Source organism: Poecilia reticulata, chromosome 11, assembly GCF_904066995.2.
Source record: "Poecilia reticulata chromosome 11, P_reticulata-male-v2, whole genome shotgun sequence".
Lineage (NCBI taxonomy): Eukaryota > Metazoa > Chordata > Actinopteri > Cyprinodontiformes > Poeciliidae > Poecilia > Poecilia reticulata.
Genome location: NC_088840.1, coordinates 6685883 through 6710206, shown reverse-complemented (window position 1 = coordinate 6710206; position 24324 = coordinate 6685883). Strand labels below are relative to the sequence as shown.

The 24324-nt window shown below is 39.6% G+C and overlaps 1 protein-coding gene across 2 annotated transcripts in view; it reads right to left on the bottom strand.

Annotated features, from left to right (window-relative positions):
• The window catches only part of adcy2b (adenylate cyclase 2b (brain)), a 71719-nt gene that overhangs the window by 9208 nt on the left and 38187 nt on the right, over positions 1–24324 (bottom strand). The window contains exons 10-19 of one of the 2 annotated variants that reach the window (XM_008421438.3): positions 23062–23238; positions 22938–22978; positions 21094–21174; positions 19883–19952; positions 18185–18282; positions 17489–17573; positions 8894–9031; positions 6413–6532; positions 5833–6017; positions 2357–2441 (exon numbers count right to left, since the gene is read on the bottom strand). In XM_008421438.3, coding sequence (XP_008419660.1) covers positions 2357–2441; positions 5833–6017; positions 6413–6532; positions 8894–9031; positions 17489–17573; positions 18185–18282; positions 19883–19952; positions 21094–21174; positions 22938–22978; positions 23062–23238 — 1080 coding nt within the window. Of the gene's footprint in view, positions 1–2356; positions 2442–5832; positions 6018–6412; positions 6533–8893; positions 9035–17488; positions 17574–18184; positions 18283–19882; positions 19953–21093; positions 21175–22937; positions 22979–23061; positions 23239–24324 lie in introns of both variants that reach the window. The other variant, XM_008421437.3, reaches the window with a different exon arrangement.

The following is a 24324-nucleotide window of genomic DNA, read 5'->3' as shown; positions in this document are numbered from 1 at the left end:
TCGAAAGTCTTTCTGTAAATGCCGTGCTAAATAATGCAACCCCGCAGCATCATACTCCCACCACCAAATTTCACTACTGTCTTTAATTTCCATCAAATAGCAAATTACTTGAATCACTGCAAAAACACAAAATCTTAAAGTATTTTTGGTCTAGTTTTCATTGTAAATATGTAGCTGTACTGGGCCAAAGTTTTTCTGACAGGAATACGTTATTTTTCTGTGTTTTCTTTTCCTTTTCATGTTTCCTTTGTCAGTACAAAATATCTGCTGATATCCACGGTCACTTCATTAAATTAAATCAACATTTACACAACAATACTATCAATGAATAAATATGGCACTGCAAAAACATCCATCCATTTTCTTTCACCCTTGTCCCTCAGTGGGGTCGGGAGCACTGCAATAACAAACAAATAATTCTTACCAAGTACTTTTATTCTAGTTTCTAGTGCAAATATCAAAGTTCACTTGAAATTAAATAGAAATAACTTACAAGTAACTTTTCAGCAAGATATAGGAGCTTGTTTTAAGTCAATAATTTTTTAATATTTTTTAAAAACTAGCAGATTATTTGACTTAAAACAAGGCATTTTTCCCAAGTAATAAGTAAAATAATCTTCCAGTAAAACTGATACTTTTCATTTGTGTTAAGGAAATATTGACTAGCTGAAAAGTTTCTTGTAAGCTAATTTCAAGTGTACTAAGAGATTTGCACTAAAAACTAGACCAAAAATACTTGGTAAGATTTTTTTGTATTATTTTTATTTTTGCAGTGAAACTGATTTGATTGGTCCCTAAAATAAAGGCCTTGTGCAAAACTACCTTCAGCTTATTGCTTCTCAGTGGCAGGCGGCTTAATTTCTTTCCTAATGCGTCGCGACTGCGAGGCGGTCGTATTTGGAATGCTTGGTATTCATGGAAAAAAATTAGAGTGCCAATAACAAGACAGCGAGACAATGCGAGAAGCAGCGCAGCTATTGCTCAAGGAAAAAGCAGACAGAAGCTGCTTTGCATAAAACATAGCTGCTGCTTCCTTTTCTCTTTCTGTGCTTTTTGGTTATTCATGCTTGAGGTAGTTTTGAATACATCTGCATATGTTAGCAGGACTCGTATACGAAGGTCAAGACAACCCGAGGTTGCGTGTTCGCGCCTCCGTTTCCGGAGCGCACCGTCTCTGCATCCGAAGGCTACAAGGTTCTGGTGGGCGGGCTCCTATACCTACTGTCCAGGGAGATGTGGTTGATCAGCAGGCTGGATGATAGATAAATGCACCGAGTTATTTATTTTATTCCTTGACATTAGCATCAGCCCTGGCAAATTCAGAAGATTCCACCACCGAAGGACGGAGGGATCTTCTACGTTTTTGGGGTTTGGGAGTTTCTGAGAAACAGCCTTCTACCTTCTTAGCACAAATTAACAACCGGCATCATTCGGGTTGAGCGTGTAAAAGTAGACGAGGAGAGTCTACCTCGGCGAGTCTGGAAAGTAGGCCAGCTCATTCCAAATGCCGTTTAGAAAGCAGCTAAACGAGGCTGTAAATGAGTTTTGCTCCACTGTGCAATCTGTTCTTGGGGGATGAATCACTGATGCTGTTTTCCTTGTAACCTGATTTCTCCTCCCCTCTGAAGAAAGTTCTGAGAAAAGACCTCATTAGAGCTGATAAGAAATTTGGCGAGGAAAATTTGTTAACGGCCTGCTTGAAGCGTGCAGAATCGTTTTGAGCGCCTCAACCGCTCGGGGCAAAGAGGTCTTCCAATAATAATTTTAGCGTTAGATAATGGAAGAATTTTGTAATTGAAACTGAAAAAAAATGAAGAAGCATTTTAAGAACGGAATCAGCTTCGAACAAGGAGTTTTAAACATCCAAGTCGGGTCAACAAAACCTTTATTTCTCTGCCGAGGGTGACCCAGAATGAGAACAACGCAAGAAGCTGATTGGGCCGACCACACGTCTCTGGGGAGCTCCGGATGTGGGTACAGAAGTCCCAGCACAGAACATCTGCTTTGACATGATAGATGTTACCCCTAAAAAAAGATTCAATTCCCCGCAGAAAATCTGTGTCAGCGGAGTTAGTGTCACATGACGCGATTACGGTGGTGTTGCACCAACACTACAGAAGACAAAACGTATTTTTATACACCGAAAGCTTCTGAACTGCAAAAATATCCTTCTCTGAAGGAGTCAAAGTACCTCCCACCCCCCCACTGACCTCCAGAAGTCTCCATCTCTGCTTAGATGGAGCTGAAGATGATCTTTGAATGCTGAATGACCTAATTACTCAGTTATGACTGCAGCAGTGGCAGAGAAATCAAGTTTTATTATCAGTGATGTCTCCACGGGGGGCGAGCCACTCACCTGCCTGGCTAATACCAGCAGAGTGATGAAGAAGATGAACAGAGACACGGAGCCCATGGTCTTCAGGTCCTTCAGGACGCCCGGTCTGAAAAACATGTTTGAAAACCCTTACAATTATAACGTTCACTTAGAAACAGTGTTTTGGTTTAACTGCAGGTAGTAAAGATGTATAAATTCATATTTTGTAGCAGTAACACAGATGCGGTAATATCACAGATAAAAATGTGTCCATTTGCCAACGGAAAATAACTTTTTCCTCATGGAACATTTTACTATATAGAGGTTGTGCTTGACTTTGTTTTTGTTATCTGTCATTTTGACTGATGGCGCCTGAAATGTTACGCCAATCTACGTTTACCTGCCAGTTTTCAAAAATGATAATAACGAGAAATTCAGTCGCATTTAATTTCCATTCGGTCTAATTAACCGAATGGAAATTAAAAGCAACACGCTGAACAGAGAATCCACAATGTGCTGTTATCCATGAAGCTGATGAATGCCGTGACAAAAACTACCGACTGTGGCCACAATAACTACATAACACACAAAGGATGGAAATGAAACGATTGCATCTAAATTTAGGGTTAGGTTTAGGAACAGACAAGCAGTCGTTAGGATTAGGGAAAATGTCTGGGTTAGGTGTAAATTTTGTTACTAAAATGAATGGCAGGCAATGCAACAAGTCCTAATGTACTTGTGTTTGTAGAAAAAAAAGCAAAACTAACTAATAAATGTTCCTCTTAAACAGCATGATATTTAAATAGTATTTCGTCCGTCTGCAGATATTCGTGACCCTTGAGGATCTCTGCAGTCTTATTTATTTCAGTTTTGCCCTGCTGATGCAATGCATGGATGCATCCATGCTTAACGACGGCAGGTTTTTCCAGCTTTTTTCCATTATTTACGGCTATTATTATTAAGGACAATCTGCCAATCAAGTCCAGTTCTTCTTTAAAGAAATAACTTTCTTGGACATCAGTAGCTAAATAGCATAAGACACCTGTTTACAAGAACTCCTTCAGAGTTTGGTCCGTTCAGAGTCTGATTGCAATCACATCCTAATCAGCCGGTCTGAAAAAACCACCACCATGATTTCATCATTATTATCTCTTTAAACGATCAAAAACCTTCCAGCTGATGCCAAAATGTTGTTTTTAGAGACACAGCAAGCCTTTGTTTCTGGACATATTAACAAAGTAATCCAATATCACACATTTGTCTTGTCTGAAAATATAAAAGTTTCAGTAAATGTAAGACTTGCGATGCTGTTCATCTCATCTTTTGTTTACATTTCAAAACGTCAGCCCATATGTCATTACCTTTCCATTTATAAATTTTTAATGAGCATGAGCCATGAGATTTATCTAACTGTTAAACAGCAGATTATTAATGGTGAATGCAGGGTTGGATTTAGAATTTTAAGGGTCCAGGGCCTACAGCCAGTTTTGGTCCCCTATCAAAAAATAAATAAATTATATATATATATATATATATATATGCTAAAAATAATTTAAAAAACAACATCAGGCAAATTATAATACATTAATAGGTAGGTCTGTACAGTTTCAGGTTTAAAATATCCCATCCCAAAACTCCATGTAAGACGTACAATAATTTCAGAATTTCCAAATATTTTTGTGTTTTATACAATAACAAAATGTAACAATATTGCAAAAAACACTTCATATGGGCCTGTGAGTTTTATATTAAAAGGTACAAAATAAAACATACATTAATTTCAAAAATATTCAAAATTTTTGGGGCCGCCTCAAACTTGGGGCCCTGGGCTACTGCCCGTGTAAGTCCTTTCTAGATAAAACACATTCATAAATCAAACTAACAAATGTAATTATCTAATTAACAGCACAGTATATGAATATTATTCTGAGCAGCCACTTGTAGATTAATAACAGTTTTTTCTGTAGTTTTAAATTGGTGGTCAACACAAATGAGTCCCATTTTAGGCGTATTCTGCGTCCTGAAATAGCCTGTTTTTGTAGAGTAATAACCAGAAAGATGAAGTTCACACTGAGGAATTTAATCAAAAACTTTTTTGAGCTTATTTGTTGACTCGAACAAGCTGACCAGAATAGCTTCCATCTGTAACAGCTGATCCGAGATAATCTTCATGCTTCTAGGAACACTGCAGAGTGTCTGCTTATTTCATCATATCTACCCTTCTAATCAAACGTAGAAGTTTTTTCTCTTTATTTTATGTTTCTATGATCTGAAGAACTGTCTCTAAAATGGGAAAATGTCCTTAAGAGTGACTTAAATCCCTTAAATCTACTTTATTTATGACATTTTTAGCAATAATTTGGTTCTCTTTACATTTTCACCTCCCTCTCTATCAGCCTCTGGTAAACTTGGGTTCTCATCCAGCCTGGTTTATCATGGCTACTGTTATTTTGCATCCTTTTTTATACGTTTTTCTGACTTTATGTAATGTTCTGCTTTAGTGACTCAACATACATGAATCGGGCCTTTATTTCTCAATTTAGATACAGCCCGTTAATAAAAGATGACAGACTATAAATAAAAGAAAAGTAGAAAACCTTCTGTATGTGTGTTTAAGGACGGTGGGTACAAACCTTTCCTCCCCTTTGAATAAATGCACTTAAATTACAGATTGGACCTTTCTAAACATGCTACCATTTATATGAGATGAATTTTCTTAAGCACATTTTACGAAAGTCACCAGTATATATGGAGGATGTTTCACTGACTCACCGGTGCATCTTCATCTAAATGCCAACTAATTCAACGTGATCGAACAGTATTTTTTGTTTGCATTTGTTTGCTCACAAGACACAACTCTGTTATGTTTGCGTGCACAAAAATAGATATTTGAACTGTAAATTCACTGCCGTACCTCAGCTGACTGAACTCTACCCACACACTTTTCTGCTACTTGTTAGAGAAGTAACGCTAACTGAGGATGTTGATAATGTGTCAGGAATCAGGTTTATTAGGCAGCCTTGGTCTATTTCCTTTTCATTTAGCACTTCAAAATGATTCCCCTGTATTTGCCTGTAGAAGAAGAAACTCACTCCTCATGCTAACAAAGCAAGGTGAGAGAGAAACCAAGGTTTTTTTTTTTCTGCCAGCTTCTCTCAGAGCTAGAGAAACTTTCGACAGGTTTTTTTTTGTTTTCTTCTTCTCTCCCCAGCGGTTGTCAGTCAAAGGCAAAAGCTGAATCCTTCTCCATCAACACGAGCGGCATTATCTCTTTCTGCCACTCATCATCCCCTCCTTCCAGCCGTTCCGCTCCACTGACAGCAGAATGGGACGCTGCCAACTCCGCCACCGAGTTGTTTCAGCGGTCCCCTGCTGCAGACTTGCTCATTTTAATAGGCCGGGATTAACCAACGGGGTCGCAAAGGTCAGAGGGAGATGTGGGATGTTAGTCGGATTATACAGATTTAACCAGACTTCCCATCTCTGTAATGTGAAAAGGTAGGAGAACTGGCCGGTACCTGTCCGGCTTGTCCGTGGGGTAGAGGGCTTTGTTGAATCCATCCAGCAGGGAGGCGTGAGTCTGCAGGATGATGATGTTGTAGATCACCACAGCGACCAGCATCACCACCATCTTCAGCTCGTAGTTGATCCTCAGGAAAACCGAGCACGAGACCAGGCCCAGAATGCAGCAGTAGATGAAGTACTGAAGACGTAAAGAACAGCAGAAACCCTCGTCTGAAAGGGGAAACGTTATGTGTTTTCCAGGTCACTGTGTAGCAAATGTTACCTTGAGTTACTAAAAAATGCTATAAATACCAAATATAACTTTAAAGAAATTTTACTTCCAGATTTGACGCCTTGAATTTGGGCATCTGTCTCTTTAAGAAGCTCCTGCTCTTTCTGAAGTCATCACAACATGGCTTCTCTATTAACCCTTTAACAACGTTTTTACCAGAACTGTGCTGACAAGTAGCTCATATAACGAACTCAGCCGATGTGCAGTTCAACCAGGTGTTTGCCAATTGCTGCTGGCTAGTCTGAAGGAGCCGAGTTTTAATTACACAACAAGGCACAAATCTGACAACCAGTCACGCCTACCGGCAGGTAAAACTTGTTTTTGTCCTCCAGGTAGTTGGACCGGCTGCTGTTGGACACATTCACAAAGAGAGCAGCCATCTGGATGTCATCTGCAGCTCCTCCAGGATCCTCCACAAAGAACTGGACAAACAAATCATAGGAAACATGTTGAATTTATTTTAAATCACCTAGCAATGAGTTGAGATATACAGATCTGAGTCGCTTCCGGTAAAAATGAGCAAAACACTAAATTCAAAGAGCTTGTCTGAAGGTTTTTCCATCAAGCTGCTCTCCAGCCTCGTTGAAAAATCATGTGCAATCTGCAGCTATTGTAAAAGTTTGGCACTTTCAGATAAAGAGAATTAACAAGCGATTTACTTTTAATTCTATGGTTTGTGCTGCGTATTTAGCTTGTGTCAGCCAGTCGTTCTCCTAACTGATTATTTTATATTTTTATCAGCCGATTAGCAAGAATTATCACTTGGAGAATAATCCTACTAGACAGGATCAACCCCGACATAATCACAGAAAATCAACTGTAGAGCGGAGCGGCTGAGTCACTGCGGTTATTATTGAGCTCCAGCTGGTCCGAGCGCTACTCATTGTTCTGCTGAACGAGTGCAGAGACTCCATGTCAGTCGCGAGGTCAAGTTCGCCACTTTCTGCAGCCGGGAAGCACCAGAGCGCAGAGGCTGAGCCCCGCCACTCGGCTCGGAGCGCTGATTCACCGCTTCAGCCTATTCAGCCCTGAAACTTTTATCACGCCGTCTCTGTAGAAGCTGTGCGGAGGGTTGAAAACCTGCAATTGTTTTGCCTTCATCCAGCGCCGCTGCCATTGTTCTTGGCTGCATCAGCTTCTCCTGCAGGTGCTCTGGCAGTCACAGTCATAGTTTTTTTTTTTTTTTTTCCTTCTTCTTTTTTGAATTTCTTTGAAAATGCCTGATTGTCACTTGAGAAACAGCCATTTTTATTCCAGAAAAAAGGTTTTGCTGCTGTTCCCTGGAATTATGATTTACACTTGACACTGCCAGCCGAGGCTCCTGGAGCCACGCCCGCCTGGTGGCAGGAAGGAAAAATCTTCCTGCTACTATTAATTTATGAGTGGCATGTTCCTTTCAAAAAGAGAAATTCCTCTTTCTGGAATACTGTTCCTCTACTCATTTTGGTGTCTTAATGAATAATTCAAAACAAAAAAAAACTGATTTGGGTTCAAAAGTTAACATTATATCTAGTTTTACCATTTCATTTTTATTTTTTTACTATTTTATTTTTTTAAGTATTTGTTTTGTTTGTATTTGTATTTGTTTATTTATTGATCAACAAATACAAAAAATTTTTTCAAAAGCGATGCATAGAACTAACATCGGTATTGGTTGATATAGTTTTTTTTAACATATCGGTATTGGCCTGATAAGTAAAATTGGGCCGATATTAACAACAAATATTCATTTCCATCTTGTTGCCGTTAGTTTCTGGAAGGGGAGGAGAAAGTGTTGGTCATGTGGTTTTTGTTTGGTCATGTGACGGTGATAGTGATGCAGCAAAGGATTGTGGGAAGTTTAACCGAAGCAAAGAAGCAGTGAAGTCAGTGGTGTGGTCGTTGAAATGCTAGGAATATGATATACAAGATATACAATATCTGTAAATATTGGTAATCGGTGACGGCAGAAATATTTATATTGGATATTGATATCGGCCCAAATTTTCATATTGGTGCATCGTTAGTTTTGTTGATAAAGGGGAAAAAGAAATCCAAACGAATCTGGTCTTATGGGGAAAAAATTAACTGTCCATTGTATTAAATCATTTTTCAACATTTCTTCAGTAGCTGAGTTCAGTTCAGCTCCAGCAGCCACAATGAAGTCAAATTACCACCAATGGTGTTAAATCAGGAAATATCCTAAACAAGACCTGACTAGTAAAATTTATGTCTGCATGTTAAAAAGTGAAATGTTTAAGTCAATTCAGCATCTGTATCGGATCGGGACCAGCCGATACTAAACCTCAGAGATCATTATCGGTAAAAAAGTAAATCGGTCCGTCCTTAGTGAAAATCCAAATTTTTGAATTGAATTCATCTTGAAACAAAAGGAACAGTTCATATTCATGACTGTATATTCATCAAGACACAAAATGCTGTATGTAAACTTCTGACATTAACGGTAGATTTGAAGAAACGTCGATAAAGTTCCCAACTATTGGACGGCCTCGCTATTAGAACAACGGTGCAAAGGCCAAACGGAGGAGTTCTGCTCCTACTGGGTAGGAATTATGTGATCTGCCTCCAACTCTGCATTAGTTATCCTTTGTGATTATTTTTGCTGATAGCGCTGCAGTACTTGACTTCATAAAACCGAACCCACAGTTTATTGCATTTTTTTGCTGCTATAAATACCACACAGGCCAACACTTTATCTGCAGCTGCTTGCTGATCATGCACACACCCACGAGTCGCAAGAAGACAAACTACATTCGCAACATTTTCTACCCAGCCAGTCTCACCATATTGAACACAGCCATCACCAGTATGAGAGCCGTGGTCGTCATGGTGAGGACCAATCGCAGCCAGGGGTTGTTGGTGACGATGATGCGAGAGGAAGCCGGGAGCCATGGCAGAGAGCAGAAGGACCCCTTCCCTCCCTGCTGTGGATCCAAGGAAACAGCAGGAGTGACTCAAAGATGCAGGGAGAAAAGGAGGGAGCAGTGGACAAACTTCCAGCATATTTGTTTAAAATAATATCAGCAATACACACTTAAAAAAGATTAAGCCTAAAAACTGAAAATGTAAAACACACAGAATGCAATCGATGCATACAAATTAGTTTGCAATCCTGATAAAATGCGAGATATAGGTATAGGAGCTTGTTTTAAGTCAATTATTCCTAAATATTGATGAAAAGGTTGTAGTTAAATTATTTCATTTACAAAAATAAATTTTTCCCAAGTTACAAGTGGAAAAATCTGCAAATGGAACACGTTTTTTGTTGTTGTTGTCAATGTTAAGGAATTATTTATACAAAAAAAGCTTTTGCAACTTGCTGAAAACTTACTTATGAGTTAGTTTTGTCTCATTTCAAGTGTACTAAGATATTTGTACTGCAAACTAGACCAAAAGTTTTTTGATGTTTTGTTTTTGCAGTGTAAAACAGAAGGTTAGGAGGTAAAAAAGGGCATTAATCAAACTGTTAAGCATGGTGGAGGATCTGTGATGCTGTGGGCCCGTTTCACTTCCAAAATCTTGTTGGAAAGTATTGCAACATAAAACTTTTTGAAATAAACATCTGATGAAGTCCAGCATGAAACTAATAACTGATCATAAATAAACTGATTAAAAAAAGAAAAATAAATGTTACCGTATTTTCCGCACTATAAGGCACACCTAAAAACCTTACATTTTCTCAAAAGCTGACAGTGCGCCTTATAATCCAGTGCGCCTTATATATGGACCAATATTCTAACAACTACGGTAAGCAGCCGCCGACTTCATTTTTGCCCATAGAAGAAGAAGCGCGCGGTGCATGCTGGGATAGTTGTCAGAATGCTGGTTTGTAATCTATTAATAAAGTTTGACTGACCCATCTACCTACCGACCGTCTAGAATAGCGGTTCTCAACGTGGGTGGTACCGCCCCCCAGGGGGCGTTCAGAGGACGGCAGGGGGCGCTGGCGGACATTTTTACAAAAGGGGGGCGCTGGGATGCTTTTGGGGGGCGTTTGGTCGAAGGTAAACTTTACACCTTAAATCCACAACAATACCAGTTTAGACTTTGAGGAACTTGGTAAAACTGTATTGTGTAACATTAAATCAAGCTTGGCTGCAGCTGTATCGATGGCAGCTCTTCTTCTATTCAGTGTTTGTAGCTTCATGGCGCAGCTCCGCTCCGCATCAGTTCAGCGTTACACCGGCTGATGACGCTGCTGTGATTCACTTTGTCTGGTATTTATGTAGCTACATATGTTTTGGCAGTTCTGTGATCATGTCAAAGCAGCAATTTATATTAAAAAGTGTTTTATTTCCGTTTGAAAGCTGCCCGCCTCTATGGAAGGACAACAGAAAATCGCTCTTATAAACATGTAATTACTGAAATCACGATACCCTCACTTTGTATCCCTTTGAAAAATGAACCCATTTAAATAAAGAAATCCCTCCATGGGTGATACCACAATAGAGAGGTTCATTTTATAGCGTTAACACGGTGCTGTAAGTGGTCCGACATGAAACGGGGGTAATAAAACAACACAGCACTTTTAAATTTCAATAATCAGAATGCAGAAATTGTTTCCGTTGTTTTAAAAGGTTCTTGTCAGTCTGCCTTTTCCTCATCGATATGTTTCCCGACCGCCCTGTTAGGGATTAAAAAAAAGAAAAAAAAGAAAACGCCGCGCACATTGCGCAAAACTCTGAAACATGACAAGTGGGACGTAAAACGGAGCGACGAACTAGATGTGAATTATGGCATAAAAACAGAGAATCCGACGCTGAACATTGAAAAATCAGCACATGATGTGAAACATAACGATTAGGCGGCGCAGCAGGTGATGAGTGAAGATTACTGATGGTCAATAAACGATAAAATAAATCTAGCAACAGGAAAGAAACTAAAGTGGGCATAGCAATAAACCAAGAGGATAAAACTAATCAAATGAAACTAAATGGAAATGAATGAAGAACAAAATGCAAGAATAAACTAAGAAACTAAAGTAAATACGGAGGAATAAACTGGTATGGCAAGACCTTTCGAGCAATAATTAATACAGAGACTGAATGGCAAGAATAAACAGACACTATTTCCAGATAAAAGGTAAAATAATATTGTTGAAGTGCCATGGGTAGGGGCGCAACTACACATTATTCAGGTGAATGCGAAAACATAAATCGGCGCCCCCCCAAGAAGGAGCGTAAAAACATACGCTCACCTCCCCCAAACCTCCTCCTCCAGACGCCGATACATTTAGGGCAAAACTCGCTACATTTACCCCGTTATGTGCGCGAGGTGAAGGAGCGTAAAACATAATCGGTGCGCCGATTCAAAACATCTACAATAATGATAGTAATATTAATAATAAAATAATTGTCAGTGCAAAGTAACCTACAAATTCTTTGGTGGGGGGCGGTGAGGGACCTGGATTAGGGCTAGGGGGGCGCTGGCCCGAAAAAGGTTGAGAAACACTGGTCTAGAATCAGGTTGTCTGCAGGTCATTTAGCACCACGTTCTCCACAAACGTGCTGTGGGCGAACGGAGAAGCGTTTTCATCGTCCAGCCACGCCCCGGCCCTGTCGCGGAAGGCTCTCCTGGCTGACCGGAGTCGGGACTGTTTTGTTGACATTCCGTTTAGTGCAGCTCCATCTATTAGATGCATAACGTAACTCCAGCCTCTACTGTAGCATTTATTCTATGCGCCTTATAATGCGGTGCGCCTTATATATGAAAAAAGTTTTAAAATAGGCCATTCATTGAAGGTGCGCCTTATAATCCGGTGCACCTTATAGTGCGGAAAATACGGTACATAGAATAAATGCACTCAGCATAATAAAGTTGGATTTTTTCCCCATTTTTTTTCAGTGTCAGTTTATGCTACTGCAATAAAATTACGTAACTTTAGAGAAACAGTGTCTTTAGTCAGAGGCTCCTTCACATTCGCTGTAATACAGACTGCTACAGGAGATCTTACCTGTCATCACCATCTACAATAACGCTGAAGAATTTTAAATCAATATAAGTTAGATTTACTTTCCCTCTGAGATCGATAAAGTATTTTTGAACTGAAATAGTAATTATCTTAAGGTTTTTCGCACATCTTCACTAGGTCTGCCAATAAATGTGTCCCCACTGCAATTACTCAATTCTACCTTATTAAAAAGGTTCAACTTTTTAATTTTCTTATAAAAGTTTGGACTGAGCTCCTTTTCTTCTGAATGTTGTGCTACTTTGAAATCATTTTCCTGACTCCAGAAGTGTGACTGTTACCTATTATTGCTCGCTCTTCAACGCAGCATGTTCACACTGCATGAGCTCTAATGGCTCTCACACTTTTAAATTTGTTTCCTAGTACAGGGACGCTTTTAAACAAGAAAGGAGGAACATTAGCATCAACATTAGGATGTATCCTTTTTTTTTTGTAAGGTCAGATATTATTTTTAATTCCCATGAGACACTAATCCCTTTATCTTTCCATCTTGAAAGCTGTCTCTCCAGCCGTTGACACGGTGCCTTCTCTTAGCAACGGCTCTGCTAATTTGGTCCGAAAGGACGTTTTCCGAGAAAACGCCTTTGATCGCAGCGAGCGCGTAATGAACTCTTCCACAAACGAACAGAGAATGTTCTTTAGCAATAATGTGCCTCGTTAACAGTAATGTCCGTGAAGCCGACCAGTCGTGCAGAGATAAAACATGCGCCCACTGTTTTGAGATGTGCCTCCTCGTTAGCCAATTAGCTGCTCTTTCAGCAGTGACCACGGGGTCTTTCGCTGGGAATACTCAGACTGTTAAATTGATTTACAAACTCATCAAACCTGATCTTTTGTTCCCGCCTTCTGTTTCTAATTAAACAGAATACAGAGTCCGACTCCTGGGTCAGGACAGACCCAAGGTTATTGGTTATCCTCCCAGCAATTAAAACTGACCCACTTACTGGGTGATACTACTCTCCTGGGGACGAAGATGGAAATGGGCTTCTTGAGCGAGGAATCTTTTATTGATCGGCAGTGGAGCCCCAGAGATAGGTAACCGTGTGAGCACGGAAATACCACCATCGCTCTCCTCAAGCTGGACAAGAAGCAGCTGAAGTGAAATAGGGCTTTGATTTCATTAACTACAAAAAAAAAAAAAAAGTTAAATATTCAAATGTGTTTCTGAACTAGTTGCAGTAACTGTTTCAATACGAAAAATTAGGATGGTTTAGAAAATACAACTTATAAAAAAATTGCTTGTAAATATTTCATGGACCCAAGACATTTTATGTTTTATCGCAACAACTTTTTATTTTATTTTCTTAATGGACAGTGAAGGGAGGTAGGTAGCAGATTGTGGGTTTTGGAAAGTGTAATATTTAAGTTAAGATTCTGGAACAAAGCTAAAACCATATAAGAGAGAAAAAAAAGCAATCTAAACTTAGGACAAGAACAGAGAGGGAGATTACTGAGTAGGCCTGTCACGATACATTTTGCTGGACGACTAATTGTCTAAAAAATTATTGCGATAAACAATAATATTGTTTCAAGACCTTTTGACACTGATTTAATGGAATTGACTAATAATACATGCGATTTCCTTATAGATACACCTTATTTTCAAAAGAACACATAACACTGGAACTGATAAACTAAATAAAACAACCAAAAACAAAAATAAAATGGATTCTCAGTCTCCATTAACAAAAAACATACTTGAATAAAAACTAAACAACATAAAGCCAAAGTGGAAATAAACACTGCATTCAACCAAAAGAGTGCAGATTATGAAGTCTGTATACTATATTGCCCTTCAGTAATCACAAGATTTAAATAGAGAAAACGGGCACATCCGACTACCCAACGCAGTAGTTCACACTACACGATTTTTTGCCCCTATTTTCCCCCTTATGACAATCTTAGATCGTTGGCCGATCTAACCGATCATCAGCAGTGTGTGGTGTGTTACGGTAGATAGTCGTGGCAGCTCCGATTTAAATCATTTATGTCAGCTGTTTTCCCAAACAGCTGACACGGCGCAACACGAAGTCCAGCAGACATTGGAGATGATATGTGGTATCATTAATGTTTATTCAACATTTCGTGCAAAGAATATAGAAATGACAAGGGGAGGAGTTGGAGCCAAATTGCTACCTCAGTTGATAAACCCGGTAAGTTTTCAGCTGTTCTTCGTTAACGTGACATAAATAGGTTATAATGATTTTCATTCAGTCAGGACTTTACGCTGACTCTAGCCACATGCATCACCGGTAGATTCTAGTAAAGCATTGATTAATGCCGGATTTTAAAATTTGTTAACTGGACTTGTAGCCATTATTTTGTGCCCATGTGGCTGGACACCACACGGCACGACGAACCCGATCGAACCCGATCGAACCGTTATACCTAGGATTTCTGTCGGTTAATGTGTCTCTCAGGGTTTGAAAATGGACCGACAACTCGTGTAGTGTGCGCTGAACATTAGACTAAGGAAATGAGGAAGGGAGGGTCAGTGGAGAGCACAGGAGCTGAGCCTTTTTTCATTCAGTGTCAATAGAAAGAAAAAAGGCCAGAAGAGACAATAAAGACAATAATTAAAATGAGGTTGATAGGTTTAATTTATCGTCCGATTAATTGATTTATCGTTTATCGCGAAAGGCCTATTATCGAGTGAGGACAAAGACGGGAGACGAGTGCGGAAAAGCTGAATAAATAAAGCTACTCAAAGTACAAAGAAAACTAAAGCAGAATTTTCTTGAATTACACAACACATTATGCATTGCACTTCCAAAACTACAGGGTCACCTCTCTAAATCGTTTTATTACAGTGTTCGAATCACTTTCATGACCAAAGGTGTGTAGAGGGTTACTCTTAGGAGCATTATTATCATGGCACTTAGTGACATTTAGAAAGTTACACTGCTTAACAGTAATAACTTGACTTATTTAGCCCGTCATAAATGCTAAAAAATGGTTAATGTTTCTGCCATATTTTTGCCATTTTATTTAATTATAAATGTCACAGTTTCAAACTACATACTTAATTAGCAAGAAAAAAAAATACAAATATTTTACATTTTTAGCTCCAAACTATATTTAATTTGAAGAAAAATATTTAGCTAACAAGCCAAATAGTTTGAGGCTAATCATTTTGTTCCTAGCTAAAGATTTAGCTTCAAATGTTAGCTTTAAGATAAACATTTAGTTAGCAAGCTATATATTTACGTCAAACTAAATATTTACTGTCCTAACTAAATATTTTGCTTCAAACTTCAACCAAGATATTTAGCTAACAAACTCCATATTTAACTTCAAACTAAATATGTAGCTTGTTACATATTTAGCTAGCTTATTATTTTTGTTTAAAGCAAAATATGTAACTAGGAAGCTAATATTTTGAGGCTAAGTATTTAGCTTGCTAACTAAATATTTAGCTTCACAGTTTAGCTGTAGTCTAAATATTTAGCTAGCAAACTGTAAATTTAGCTTCAAACTGACTAATTAGCATAAATATTTAGCTTCAAAATTACCCTTTAACCTTATTTAGCTAGCAGGCTCCATATTTAGCTTCAAACTAAATATGTTGCTTGTTAACTTAATACTTAGCTTGGAGCTGAATATGTTGCTTGAAACTAAACATTTAGTTTCCTAACTAATGGAGCTAATTCAGAATTAAACAAGTTGTTTTAAACAGATTCTAAACACAAAAAATATCTATAAATTCATGAACTCATAAGAGACAAGTCTGTCAAAATTAAGCTGATGTTCTCCAGTCGTCTTTCCTCGTCTCTCACAGTAGTTTCCTAAAATTGACGCCGCAACTTACAGTGACGGCCAAATAATTCATGAAAGCCAGAGGTTTCATCTCATGATAGTACAAAACTGTAACGTGTCCAGAAGCGACGTTTGACTTAAAGCGTTTGAGCCGACGTGCTCAATGATTTCCACAGTTCCAAAAGACCAGATATGGAGATTGGCAGAGAATGCATGAAATCATTTATTCATGAGACACTGCTCTTCTAGGCTCTCAGTCTCTGAATGAATACAGAGCAGATTTCTTCATATGCCACATCCAGTGGGTGGATTTCTCACACGTTCCGTAAATCTTTAAATGTATTCAGATGGGAGCGATAAAGATATCACGTACGTAAACTAACACTATGCAAATCCATATTTGCAGAATGAGAGGAGAAACCGTAAACATGCAACGCAAACAGCGGCATATGAATTTCTTGTGACTGTCTGCACACTTGTAAAATAATATAATTAACAGAACGGAAGATTAAATGCGTAGAGCTAAATTTAAAATATAGCTTTGAACATGTTACGTAAGAGCAGTTGACTTTTTGTGAAGAGAGTGACATTTGCATTCATCCCCCTCTACTATGACAAACCACTGATTTTAGAAGAAGACACATTGCTACAATAGACTGGTTTAAATCAAAGACCAGTCAAAGTCCAGACCTACATCCAACTTACAGTATGTGGCAAAATTTAAAAAACGTGTTGTGAAAGGTCCCTGAAATCTGGGTGTGGACTGAAACCTGACCCTTCAGAGAAACAAAAAGACAGTAATAAAGTCGGCCTTTTACCACCAGAAGAACATTTTCATGCTTACACTGGCTCCCTGTAGCTCAGAGAACAGACTTTAAAATAGTGCTGTTAGTTTATAAATCATAGCACCACAACACATTAAAGATCTGCTGTTGTTGTATCAACCTTTCAGTCTCCTCTGGTCTTCTGGTTCTGGTCTACATCCCCAAAACCAGAACCAAACATGGAGAAGCAGCTTTCAGCTTCTATGCACCACAAATCTGGAACAAACTTCCAGAAAACTGCAAAGATGCAGAAACACTGAGTTCCTTTAAATCAAGACTAAAAATCCACCTTTTAGAGTTGCCTTTGATTAGAAGCAACTGGAACATTAATATATTGGTTTGATGATTTTTATGAAGGTTTTTGAGAAATGTTTATCGCCGTTTCATAATTAGTTACTGTATAATGTTTTACAGTGAAAAGCACTTTGAACTGCCTTGTCGCTGAAATGTGCAATACAAATAAGCTTGATTGATTAATTGATTGATTAAAATAAATGGGAACATAAAATCCTCGATTATGTTGACATACAATGATGTGTGTGAGTTGTAAAGACTATTTTCCTAGAACATACTACGTTGTGGGGACCAACTGCTTTAAGTGGTGTTGGTGACTTGAGTTTAGGTTATGTTTAGGGTTTAGGATGAGGCATGCCCTGGTAATGGTTACCAGGGTAACGGTCAGCTTTAGGCTATATAAACGAATGGAAGTCGATGAAAAAGTCCTGGTAAAGATAGTGTGTGTGTGTGTGTGGGGTGTGTGTGTGTGTGTGTGCGTGTGTGTGTGTGTGTGTGTGTGCGTGTGTAGTCAGACAAAGACCGAGCAAACCCACCAGAATGTGACCAGCGAAGCAAAGGAGGAGGATCAAAGCCAGCAGCAAGAACGTCAGGCCGAACGAGATCCCCAGCACGGCAGTTCTGCAACACAAACACACTCAGCAGAGCCATCCAGGGCCGTATAACCGTGATGAAGTTTCCACTGCTCTGTGTCAGAGCTGCAATCCATTCACAGTAATGGGACGTAACAGGAGATTTTAGGGCATCTCCGGAAACAAAGCCTTCAATTCGGACATTTGTCTTAAGCGTAAATACCGCTGGGCAGAAAATTAAATACGACTGCCATAAAACAGATGAGGTAACGTCTCGACGTTGCGGAGCAATGTAGCGGCGTGGGGAGAGACAAAAATTTGAAAATCAATGGCCTCTCAGAAGCGGAATTACACCTTTGGCTCAGAGAAGCGGTAAATTAGCATGACCGCGGATTTCTCTCCTCGCCGTGGAAGCGACGCCACGCTTTTGATTCACCTGATCTATAATCACTGGCAGACACGGTGCCCTTTCATCTCCATCGGCTTTTTAAACATTCTGCCTCTTGCTCCCCTGCCTCTTTCATTTCAGCCGGGTCCCCGTTGATGAGACAGCTGGCGTCAAATGGCTTTTGCGCATCAGCGTGCCACCGCAGCTGGAGGCGGCCGACGCTGCCGGCAGAGTGTGCCGTGCGAGTCGAGTGAAAGGGACCAAAGACTTACTTGGGCAAGACGAGGATCTGCACCACGAATATACAGCAGAATATGAGGCAGGCGCAGGTGACGTAGTACTTGAAGGCGGGTAAGGTGGTGGATCTGTACTGTTGAGAGAAGAGAAGTATGAGAAAGATGGTTCTGGGGTAAAGCAGAATGCTCCAAAGAATAATGAAATAATATCACAACCAGAAGGAATAAACAGAGGCTATTTTGTTGGGATTTTATGTACACCAACAGATCAGTCGATACATAAAATCATGTACAAAAGTCACTTAATTAGTAACCAGAGTCCTGCTGGTTGTAACTCAATCTTAGTTTCAATCCAGCTGGTCTGTAAAAATTTTGGAGGCTCTTTACTGTGTTTTCACACTTGATCGTCCGATAGACTCGGTTCGATTTGGGACCAAAATTGCAACATTTATTACATTTTCATCTGCTGCGGTTCGCTGTGTAAAACAACCCAAACCCTTTGAGGAGCCTGTTCACTCCCCTCGCCTGTGGGGGCGCTAAACCAAGGACTGCAGAAGGAAATGATATGAAAACTTCAGAAGAAGAAAAGGTGCAACTTCCTCCTTCCACAGATGTAAACAAAAATTAAGCAGCGTCAGCTTTCAGTGTTTGTGGGTTTTCTCTTACATTATTGGCAAAAGATTATAAGCTACTTCTCCCGTTGGTTTTAGACAACTGTTTGTTTTGGTTGTATTTACCAAAACAAACAGTTTTGGTAAATACTGTTTGTTTTACCAAACAGTATTTTGGTAAAACAAAATACTGTTTGGTAAAACAGTATTTTAAGGGCATCCTTAATTTTGATGAATGCCCTGCGTTATAGCTCATGTCCTGCTTTTCGAGCGGTCCAAATTTCAACCATATATGCTTCCAAACTGCGCCAGAGTTCACTACAACTGAACCAAAACGTAGGTTTTTAAGCGGACTAAAGTTTGATAAAATCAGAGTTTGATTGCACGTTCACACCTCCCCAAATGAACCAGACCTTCCAGGCAAATGAACTAGAGTTTGATTAAAGCGGACTAAACAAGGCTGGTGTGAATAAAACTCTTACAGAACATGGTAGATAGGTTAAGAACTTTAAAACGGTATTATTACAAAACCTATTCAAACCATCCGTGATAATTCTGGAGCAGGTGATAATGCTTCTTTGTGCACTGAGGATGCAGCGATCTTTCATCAAAAGATCTCTCCAGTTCAGCATCAGACTGATGCATGTGGTGGGAAACATCGTCGAGCAGTGATGCTATTTTTAGAAAAAGTCTTAAATCTAACACTTTCACCTATTGACTCAGAAAAAAAGTTTGTTTCCTCCCACTTCACAATTACAGTCTACTTTATGTTAGTCTCACAAATAAAATCCCACAAAATAACATTTCATTTTGTGAATGTAACACAGTAAAGTGTGAAAAAGTTCAAGAGGTTTTAATACTTTAGCAAAGACACAGCGGCCATTTTTTCAAAATGCGTCTAAAATTCAACAAAAGAGAAGCAGACACGACCTGAAATGTTTACCGGAACAACAACAACAACAACTTCAGGATAAAGTTTGCAAGTGGGAAGACAAAGTTGATCAGAGACTCTGACAAGCCTGCAGTGTCTCTGTGACAAACTGTCTGTTTTATTCCACATTATTCCATTGATTTGTTTCCCCGGTGGATGGAGCTGTCTGCGGTTGTGTGTGCTTTCGCCTACCTCCTTCTCCAGCGCTTTGTTGTGAAAGAACAATGAGATCCTCTGGATGTCCTCAGACTTCAGCCACTGTCTGGAAACACAATGGGAGCAGACAGACCACAGGACGACGAGTCATTCTTCCTGATGCCTTATTTACCAGCTGAGATGCTGCAGGTGGTGGGGCTTTCACCTTGATTTGGTCTCAGGAGGAACTAACATAAACGAGTTTGGTAACTTTCCTCAGGAGAGGATAGGTGATAACGGTTGATGTCAAGATGGAAATTGTGGTGTCTTGTGTGATTCCTGCACATAACTACACTGATCAGATGCATTATTCTAAAAGATTTCTAAGAATTTCTCTTTGTGTTGCCTAAAATATCTTCGTACCCATCATGGTTCATCTGGTGTGTTTTTCTGTAGATATTTTATTTTATTTTATTTTTGGATGATGTATCGAAACCTCCCTCCAAACCAGACTGTATACTGCAAAAACACAAAATCTTACCAAGTAATTTCTTCCAGTTTCTAGTGCAAATATCTTAGTTCACTTGAAATAAGATAAAACTAACTTATAAGTAAATATTCAGCAAGATATAGGAGCTTGTTTTAAGTCAACAGTTCCTTAATTTTGATGAAAAAGTACTAAATCCTTTGGCAGATTATTTCACTTATAACATGGGAAAAATGTCTTGTTATAAGTGAAATGATCAGCTAATGGAAGTAGTACTTTCTTATTAAAATCAAGGAATTATTGACTAAAAACAATCTCCTATTTATTGCTGAAAAGTTACTTGTACGTTAGCTTTGTTTTTGTTTTTTTCAACTGAACTAAGACATTAGAACTAGGAACTGGAAAAAATGACTTGGTAAGATTTTGTGTTTTTGCAGTGTGGAGATTCAGAATAAAGCACAAGTGTGTAAAGTAACATCCACTCTCTACCAGCTACACAATCATCACTAAATAGTTAATATTCTCCAGAAAGTTGCATTTGTGTGGTCCAACATGTCTTAAGATGTCTTTTGCTTTTTTTGCTGTTTGCAGATTAATTAGTTTCAGTTTCTGCCTGAACACATTTTGATTGAGAGGAAAACTTTGACTTAATAACATGAAATGTTTTTCTGTTCAGAAAGAGATACTGACTTTCAGCTTCCTTTGCATTTATTTTTATCTGTATTTTTATATCATTTATCTTTGATAAACAGGAGGGTTTCTCAGCAGACATTGAGCTTACTTCTGTGAGTTGATGCCATCGATGGTGCGAATCATTCGCTCGTTGAGTTCTTCCTCAAATCTTTTTCTCTGAGATTTGGATCTTCAGTTAAAGGAAAAGAAGAACATGATTCACAGCAGAAGAAAAAGATAAGAAATGTCAACAAACTTCAGTGTATTTCATGGGGTTTTTATATGATTGACCAGCAATTTTTCAAATTAAAGCCTTTGAAAAACTACTACTTCTATTGGCAGATTCTTTCAATTATAACATGGGAAAAATGTTATAAGTGAAACAATCTGCCAGTGGAATTAGCACTTTTTCATCAATATTAAGTAGAGATGTGCCGATCAGGTTTTTTCCTGCCGATACCGATCACACATGAGGGCCGGTCACCGATACCAATCACCGATACCGATCACATAATTATTATTTTTTTAATCATAAGCACTACCGGTTAGACTATGTAGAAAAAGGAACCATAAATTCACCTTAATTTAGACAACTTAGAAACTTGTTTTTAATAACTTTTTCCAAGAAAAAAACTAAACAGGCATTGTGCAAATTGTACTGCTATCGATAATACTATCTTTAACAGACTGAAAACATATGAAGGCTCTGAAGAGGCTAAATAATGCAAAAAGTCAAAATAAAACTTCTCAACATTGCCCAAGAAATTCAAGTATAAAACGTTACATTCAAAGGCAAATACAGGATCCATTACAATAAACAATCCTGAGTTACTGAATGAAAAATTCCTGATAGCCTGGCGGCTAGCTGATTACTGCTAGTTCTGAGTGGCTGTTTCTGACTGAGCGAAGTAATTATGCAGAGGAGGGAGGAGGCAGAGGAGGTTTATTTTTTATTTTTTTAGAGATTATCTGTCTCATGTTTGGACAGCGAAGGTTTTAATACGTATGTAAAATACATTTTCTTAAGTTAGATGCTGCAGCTTTAAGCAGAGGTTCGGTGTGAGAGTCACTACCAGGTGGAGCAGAAGCGGCGCTCCGTCTGTGAAATATTACTACCTGTAGCGCGTAGCAGCGGTTCAACAGCGAGAGCAGAGCCAGCGTCTTACATCGCAGCTCGAAGACTTAAATTATTTTGCGGGTTATTTGTTTAGCTTTCTGACCGTCATGCTAATCCGGGTGAGTGTTTGTAGCTGTGCTCTGCTTTACCTGCTATCTGATCCTCCATATGTCTTTTTTACTGCAGTGAGCCTCGATGTAGCCAAACTCCGTCAAGTATGGTATTGTTTTTATGCCATATTAGATTCGTAGTGTTGATGCATTTTGACGTGCTTCACCCCACGTGCTTCAATGTTCCGCCGTAACACGCAAACGTCCCCATTCACTCAGTGCGTTATAGTTCAACATCGCTTAGGATTTGTTGCTGTGCGTTTGCGCAGTGTGAAGGAAAGAGGAGACCAGCTGCACGGGCAGGCTGCGAAATGAGATGCAGGTGATCGGTTTGTGTGATTGACAAAAAGAGACCGTGATCGGCGATCACCGATCATACACTTTTTCACGGAAATCGGCCGATTATGATCGATGGCCGATCGATCAGCACACCTCTAATATTAAGTAATTATTGACTTTAAATAAGCTCCTATATTTTGCAGAAAAGTTAACTTGTGAGCCCATTTGTTTTAGTTCAAATGTACTAAGATATATGAACTAGAAACTCGGCCAAAAAATACTTGGTAAGATTTTGAGTTTCTGCAGTTTCTCCACAAAAGCAATCTGCACTATTTGTGTTGATTTAATCGCACTCAGTCACAATGAAAACACATTTAATTTGGTGTTTTGAAAGCGGAAACGCCAAACTGCTGCATGTGCCTTGACCAGGAGTGACAGCAGTCTCACCTTTCTCTTCTTTGGAAGTAGTACTGCCCCATAGGAACGTCCTGGAACATGAAACGCATTCACTGTGAGCGCCGGCCGTCTGTGCGCGGGTGAGGCAGAGAACAAGCAGACACAGGTCACTCACTGTAGTGTTGATCTTGCCGTTGTCCGCCGTCATGCTGTCTCGGTGGTGGAGGTTGGCGAAGGGCTTGGCCGCGCCCCAGGACTCCAGGTAGCGGGTCATCCGGACGGACGCCCTCATCTTCCCCCCGTCCAGAGACGGTCGGGAGCGCACGCCCAGCAGCGGGCTGTGCCTCTCCATCTGAGGACAACATTTTGAAAAAAAGAGGAAACCCAACAGGTGAAAATGCACCGATTCTGCGGGCGTAAAGGCGAGAAGGACAGTGAGCTGGGACGGAGGGAGTTGGGGAAGTTTGACAGCCTTCCACACCTTCCACTCGCCTGTCAGTGTTTTAGAGCCACTTGAAACACTTTTTTTTCAGCGGCGGATGACGCAGCGGCCGGCGTTTATTTTAGCGATGAGTGTTTTTCTGCTAATATAGAGAGCTCCACTCGAGTTGAATCGGCAGAGGATTAAGAGCTGCACCTCGGGCGATGCGTTTTAATCGCTCGCAAACCACACGCGCGCACACACGCACATACACACAAAAGTCTGGCTGAGGCTATTTTCAGCTCTAACGGTGATGTTTAATGACAGTGACAGCAGAGATGACACCTTCTGTGGTACAGGCACCATGTTTGGACTGGGCTCAATGAAAATGTCAGAGAGCACCTGCAGCCTTGTCTTGATACTTATTAGAATATTGAAAAAAAAAAAAAAAGCTCAGCAGACATGTGCAAAAATGTATTAATTACAGTGGCAACATTTTGGTGTAGAAGGAGGAAAAGATAAACGTAAGCCGTGTAAATAAACTGAATGCATCAGATTAAATAGAGGGTGAACAGAGACCGCCTGAAGGAGGCAAAAAGGTTTTCCTGCTCATTATTTAGAGTGAGTGAGGGAAAGAAAAAGAGAGAAAGAAAGTGTGCGTTTTGGCCAATTTACGCTCCGGTTAAAGCTCAATTTTTTTTTTTTTGTCTGTTGCCAAGCCAAACAATCTGAGCACGCTCTGGATGTCAGGAGAATTATTTTTTGTTCAAAAAAGCGATGTTCTCCACGGACGGTTCACAGAAGAGTCAGGTCCTTTAAATATCCCCAATCAAGCCTTAATGTTCTGTTTTGTCAGGAGGAGCTGCACAATGTCACAATCCTCTCATACGCCCGTGGCGGAGAGCGCGCTCGTAAACATAATCCTCTCCGGGCCGAGAGACTGACCAAACACCTGCCAACATTTGATAGCATTTAGTCACTGCTACACTCCATTATTTTTCCACTACTTGACAATGT